Source organism: Propithecus coquereli, unplaced genomic scaffold (genome assembly GCF_000956105.1).
Source record: "Propithecus coquereli isolate 6110/MARCELLA unplaced genomic scaffold, Pcoq_1.0 Scaffold239, whole genome shotgun sequence".
Lineage (NCBI taxonomy): Eukaryota > Metazoa > Chordata > Mammalia > Primates > Indriidae > Propithecus > Propithecus coquereli.
Genome location: NW_012147941.1, coordinates 3320090 through 3326887, shown reverse-complemented (window position 1 = coordinate 3326887; position 6798 = coordinate 3320090). Strand labels below are relative to the sequence as shown.

The 6798-nt window shown below is 56.6% G+C and overlaps 1 protein-coding gene across 1 annotated transcript in view; it reads left to right on the top strand.

The window, feature by feature from the left end:
• Positions 1-270: 270 nt before the first annotated feature.
• Positions 271-6798, top strand: part of MAN1C1 (mannosidase, alpha, class 1C, member 1) — a 33350-nt gene continuing 26822 nt past the window's right edge. Inside the window, exons 1-2 of the mRNA XM_012646005.1 lie at positions 271-381; positions 2560-2640. Of these exons, the coding sequence (XP_012501459.1) occupies positions 316-381; positions 2560-2640 (147 nt within the window). The 5' untranslated portion in view covers positions 271-315. The remainder of the gene's footprint in view (positions 382-2559; positions 2641-6798) is intronic.

Below are 6798 nucleotides of genomic sequence, written 5' to 3'. Positions count from 1 at the left end.
TCTGGGAAGTGGCTCAGCACGGGGGCTCGGTCTCCCCAGCTGCTCTTTGCTGCCCCCAGGAGGAAACAGCCCACGGGGAGTACGCTGCGTCCCAGCCTCGCCTTCGCCGGTGACACGGGAGTCTCCCAGGGTCGTGTCTGGGTCCAGCCTTTGCCTCAGAGCCTGCCCAGGCACTAGAGGGGGCCCAGGGGATGATGGCTTGTCTAGTTGGGGATGGAAAGGATAAGAATGACCCTGGGTCACGCCTGTGATTCTCTGCCTGCAGGAGGCCTCAGTGGGGCGACGGTCATTGATTCCCTTGACACCCTCTACCTCATGGAGCTGAAGAAGGAGTTCCAAGAGGCCAAGGCCTGGGTTGAAGAGAGCTTCCATCTGAACGTGGTGAGTCAGAGACCCTTGGGTGTTAGGACCAGAAGGGGCCCAACAGGTCCAGCAGCCAGTTCCTCCCTGTCATCGCTGACACCCAGAGATGTCTAGGGTCTCACACAAGGCTGCACAGCAGAGCAGTCCCGGAACCAGGGCTGTGGTGCCCTCTGTACTGAGCTCCTCCCTTAAGGCCAGCCTTGATGTGGGGACATTCCTCCAGCCCAGCGTCTTCCTCTGACAGGGAAGACAGCCACCACCATCCCTTTCCTCCCCAAGATATCGGGCATTGCTCATCGTGGGCACGGTGCTCACCCCCGGGACAGCCCTCTAGGGCTGGCTCTATCACGCAAAGCAGCCAACAGCAGTAGCAGCAAGGGGGAAGTGGCTTTGTGGAGGGGAGAAGTAGCTCCAAGCTGCTCCAGCATTGAGCTGCCACGCTGCCCTCTTGAGATGGTGGCAGGACAGGGGCGCGGTGGGGGGGTGTTGCATCTAGTTAGAGGCCCATGACCAGGCCCAGAACCCTCTTGGTTTCCAGCCTCACAGGCACGCCTGGTCAGGGACAAGGGCCTTGCAGAGGGGAGAGTAATGTGTCTGGATGGCACAAAAGCCTTGAACAGCAGGCCCCACCCCACTGATCTCTCAGCCCAGATCAAGCAAGACGGGAGGGGCAGAGGGGTGGCATCCAAACATGCTGCAGGGCTGTGTGCAGCTCCTTGCAGAAGTGAGGCCTCTGCCCCCTTGAGAGACGGAGACAGTTTGCCAGCACAGAGCGTGGCGGAGAGACAACCGGGAGTCTGGGAAGGCAGCACTTCGGGGGAGCTTCCTGGGAAGGCAGAGTCCTGCCTGTCACATAGCCCTTGAAAAAGTCATTTAACCTCCCTGAGCCTTAATTTCCTCCACTGTACGACCAGGATGACGACCACAGCAGTAATAACGCCTAACGCATAGGCTCACTGTGAGGATTAAATACAGCGGAGAGCTGTAAACAGCGTTTTATGATACCATGCAGTCCGACACACATGGAGAGTGGTGTCGTCATCATCAACAGTTGTTGGGATTACCCTGAGACTGTCATGACTTCTGGTAGTTTGTGTGAGGCTAAGGACATTCAGAATTGTTCCCATTACCTCCTCTGTCGAGCTGGGGAAGGGCAGAGGCAGCAGAGGGAAGGAGTCTCTTCATAGGCCCTCCTCGTCCCCCCACTCAGGCAGCTGCCCAGGGCCCCTGGGGAGCCTGGGGACACTCAGGCAGGCTGGGGCAGGTTAGGGAGTGTCCCTGGAAGAAAGGAAGGGGGACCTTGCTTTCTCCCAAACTGACAGATGAGCACTGTTGCTATCAGTAATAAAGACCGGGATGGGGAGGGTAGGCCGGGGAGCCCTCTGGGGCAAGGCAGGTCCCAGCAGGCTCTGGGCAGGCCTCTCACCTGCAGCACCCCTGAGTCCCACATCCACCCGCGTGGGAGGCATCGTCAGCCCTGCTCTGCAGGTGAAGAAATTCGGACAGGGAAAGGCTAAGTATCTTGTCTAAAGTGCCGAAGCCAAGTAAGTGGCTCAAGTGGGATTTTAACCCAGATCTGGTCCTTGACATGACGCCTCAACACTCCTGATGTGCAGTCCCAACTTGGAAAGAAAATAGCAATGGTGAAGGCAACTGCGGGCGTGCCCTGCAGGCTCCGGAGCTGGGGCCCTGACAAGTTGCTGGTTTCCCACCAGCATCTGCCTGGCACCCTCCTGCTCAGCCCCGCCCTGCCCCTGTCCCCCTTGGGCCTCCTGCTAAGCGGTAGGGCCTCCCCCGGGAAGGAGAGGTGGCCGGACTATAGGAGGATTTGACTCCTCTCAGGCTGAGCTTCAGCCAGCAGCTCCCCAGGCAGGTGCTTGAGCTTCTTGGAGTGCAGCCAGGCATAACTTTGCTCCCATGGCCTCGGGCAAGGGCTGGGGAAGGAAGCCAAGGCCAGCATTGACTTGGAACGCTGTAAATGTGCAGTAGCCACCCACCGCCAGGCCGGTGCTGATTCCTCTCGACTTTTGCTACGAAAACCACCACCAAACATTTGCTGCCGGGCCCACTGGGGTTGCCCTGGAACCAGGCACAGGTTGGGGGCCGGGGTGACCTGTCTCAAGGGACCGGCTGCCTGTGGGAGCCCTACAGGCATCTCACAGGTGTCCCCACTGTCCTCCCTCCTCTGTCCTACAGAGCGGAGAAGCATCCTTGTTTGAGGTGAACATCCGCTACATCGGAGGGCTCCTCTCAGCCTTCTACCTGACCGGGGAGGAGGTGAGTTGGCGCTTCGCGGCCCCTGAACTCTCCTGGCTGGGAAGGGCTTCCCGTTCATTCCCCCAATGGGAAAAGGGCCTTACAGGGGCAGGGGATTTCCCGGGCCACCCCGTCCCCCCATGAGGGCCTGTTTTCCAAGTGCCCCCTGAAGACTCTTCCTCTCTCTGATGCCCCAATTCTCCTGTGCAGGTGAGCCCAACTGGCTCCCAGGTGGAAGTAAATTCTCTTAGGGCAACAGCTGTGTCCACTCAGACTCCGCAGCTCCCAGCAAGTTCCTGGGCTGAGTTTCACGGGTGTTGTTTCTTGGGATTGACAAAGCCAAGGCTGCATTCACCATTTCCACCCCAGGCCCGCAGGCAGTGTCCTCCACAGCTGCCCCCTCCTGGGCCTTCTCCCAGCCAGACAGGTCTCGGGGGGCGGCAGGGGAGATGGGGCAGCCACGGCTGGTCACATGACATAATCTCAAGGCCTTGCTCCCAGGTGAGGTGCGTCGGCTTCCAGAAGGAGGGCCACGTCGGGTGTGTGGCGAGAAGGCAGAGCCAGGTGCTGTCAGGGAACCTGGACCTCAGCCCCGCACCACGCTCCCTGCTCGTGGCCTTGGGCAAGGCCCTTCTCCCACCCTTTCCTAGTACCCCTAAGCTCAACGAGCTCTTACAAAATGGGGTAGGAGGGCAAGGGTGTGACCCCAGGGCTGCTGGCTCCACAGCCCATATTCTCCTCTCTGCCGGGGCATCTGGGAAACCATAGAGCTCTGTGGAAGCGGGCGGCTTCTTCCTGCCTCCTCAGGAGCTTACGTGGCAGTACAGTGGGAGTGTCTGGGGTCCGGTCGGCCGAGTCCCCAGAACATCTGTCAGTGGTCAGTTCTGTTCCCCGTTACTCAGAGGGCTGCTGTGGGGCCCCGGCTCTGTCCCCCCGAGACAACAGTTACGCCGCCTCCACCGCCTGAGGAGCCGTGGAGGTGAGGCGAGCAAACCGCAGAATAATCCCTCTTCACCTCGCCGCTGTTGTCTAGAAAGTCTTTTCTGCTTCCCTCCAACTATTCAGGCCGCGCAGGCTGAAGTCAAGGGTTTAGCGCAACTGGCGTGCTCTTTATCTCTCCGGTCGCCTGGGCCTCTCTCCATCCAGCATAATCTCCTCTGCAGAGATTATGGCTTGTACCAATTTGTCCCCAAATAATTGTAGATGGGAGCCCTCAGCTTTGAACCACCCAAAGCCTGTATTTCATTTGAGAACCCCAGGCAAGAAAACGAAGGAGCAAAAAGAAGGCGTCTGCATTCTTCACGGCGTTTGCCCAGCCTGGCCCTGTTCGGTGGAGATGGGAAGGAGGGGAAGGACGCAGCTCGGGCTCACAGGGCTTGGCTTGGGGGTCAGTGGTTCAGGGAGGACTTGGTGGCTTCTCAGGCCCATCGCTCTTCCGTACCCCTCCCACCCTCCCCTCCTTCCCCGAGGGTGTCTGTGCTTCTGAGAACTTGCGTTGAGGCCTGGGCTCCCTAGAGGGGAGCAGCAATCTGACTTGGAGAAACAGCTCAAAGGGCCCAAGGAGAGGCCGGCTTGGCCAGACCCCTGGGCAGGCGGGCTCCTGAGTCTACCAGCGCAGCCCCTGCCCACAGCCACACCTTCGTGAGCCCTTTCTGTCCCCAAGCACCTGCCCATGCCAGGTAATGCACCGCATGCCCTACATGCACGGCCTTGTTGGAGCCGCAACAGTCTATCAGTAATTTGTGGATGAGGACACGGAAACTTTAAAGTAACTTGATCAGGTTGCACGGTCTCTGCAGGCTGTGTTGTGCCTACTCCTGACCCTGCAGCCTTCCACCGTGTGCCTGGGTTGTAGCCTGGCCCGGAGTTACTGCTTGTCACCAGGGCTCAGCCGTACCAGACTGAGGCCTCCCTTCTCTCTAGTCCTGGAGCTCACACCCTGTGGAGTCTTTCTGTGCTTCAAATTTCTCACAAATGTTTGTGGAATGAATATTGGGAGACCCCACGCTTCTTCCTGGTCTGAGGCCTCTCTCTTCCCTCTGTAGCTACAGGAGGGGGATCCCCTGCTGGGCAGGCCAGTCCTACTGACATGCAGCTCCCACGAGGACAGCAGACATAACCACAGCTGCACCAAGCGGTGTTGGCACCACACTTCACAGTTTATAAAGCACATTCATGCACATACATTTTCTCATTCGATTTCCACAAAAACGCTGTGAAGCAGCCAGGGCATGGGAGACAGTGCATGGCCCACCCAAGGTTACACAGCTGCTAAGTGGGAGGATCTGAACACAGGCGCTGACTCCCAGCCCCACCCTTTCCACCCTGCAGAATATATCATTCTTGCTGGTTTCTCTCACCCCTGTTCTGGAAGTGTGGCCACTGAGGCCATGTCCCTGTGTTGGACAGGCAGCTTGTTCTGGAAAAGAGCCACTGAATAGTTCCACAACCCCAGGCACGTCGCTTCTCTGAGAGTCAGTTTTCTCATCCTCAAAGTGGGTCAGCACCTTCCCCATAAGGCTGTTGCCAAGACTGAAGGTAACTCACATAAGACACCTGGCGCTCCTGTCCTCACCGCTCTCCCGGCATCCTCCCGCCGTGCCCGCTGGTGCCGGGCCTTCTCTAGGGCCTCCAAGGGAGGAGACGTGGCTCACAGCAGACAGGAGCATTGAGGAAGAGTCGGCTCAGCTCCTCAGGGCCGAGGGCAGCTGCCTGGAGTCGCAGCGTCCAGATTCCCATTCTAGTGGGTTCGTTTGCTCGCCGTGGGCCGGCTTTCTGTGCCTCTGTGGTCAGCCTCCCCAGAGGTCAGGCGAGTCTGTCAGGAGCATCAGATGAGACCCAGAGCCCTGAGAGCCCTGGTTGTTGCTAAACCAGTGGCTTCCAAACCTGGCTGTGCACTGGACTCCCCAGAGAACAGATCTGTTGTTCTGGGTGACTCAAGGCTTCAGAACCCAGATTCTAGACCAACTCCCCAAGGGATCTGATGTGGCTGAAGGGATCAGAAGTGTCCATCTCTGGGGCCCACTGGCTGGCACTGGACATTCTCATCTTCTCTGGCCCGTCCCAGCACAGCCCTTCCCTGCCTCTCTCCCTCAGCCAGAGGACCACCCCTTAGAGGCCTCAAGTCCATATCCCAGTTTAAAGTGTCCTGAAATTCCTCTCCCTCTGCATTCATTAAATAGCTGCCTCAGCAATTTGCAATCACTGGGGTTGGGGGAGGACTCAGGAAGAATCTGTTTTGCAACAACCACAGGAGGTCAGCAAACTGGGTCACCCTCAAGCTCCAGAAGCAAAAAGACCCGTGTGTGTCCCACTTGGAGGGGTTGTTTAGGGGCTTGTGTCTCAGCTTTAAAAACAAATAACATTGGCCAGGTGCAGTGGCTCACGCCTGTAATCCTAACACTCAGGGAGGCCAAGGCGGAAGGATTGCTTGAGCTCAGGAGTTCGAGAGCAGCCTGAGCAAGAGCAAGACCCCCATCTCTACTAAAATAGGAAAGTTAGCTGGGTGTGGTGGTGGCACATGCCTGTAGTCCCAGCTACTCAGGAGGCTGAGGCAGGAGGATCACTTGAGCCAGGAGTTTGAGGTTGCAGTGAGCTATGATGATGCCACTGCACTCTAGCCACGGTGACAGAGTGAGACTCTGTCTCAAAAATAAATAAACAAACTTCATTTTTATTATAAAAATCACACAGAAGATAGAGACGAGCCCAAAAGAGAAAATTAAAACCATCCACAAGCTTACCCCTCCACGAAGACCATGATTCATATTTTGGTGTATTTCCTTCCTTTCCTCATGCATCCATACAATTTTTTTTTAAGTTGAATTACTCTGTTTTGAAATGTCTTTCTGTTAATAGATTACAAACCCTTTCCTTCCTCTTATATATTCCTCTGTGGCACTATTTGAGTGGCTGCACGGTATCCCGTTGTGCGGATGACCCGTCATTTAGCCACTTCCCTATGTTTGATATTTTAGAGTGTTTCCATTTTTTCCCACTATTCTAAACAATGCTAGAATACACACCTATAAAGTTAAATCTTTACAACATCCTTGATTATTTAGTTCCTTAGAATAAATTCCTACGAGGGAAACTGCTGAGTCAGAAGGTCAGAGGTGCTTTTGACTTACTCAGGCATCTCAGAAGGACGGTTCAAGCGGGTCAGTGGCTCAGCGGGGC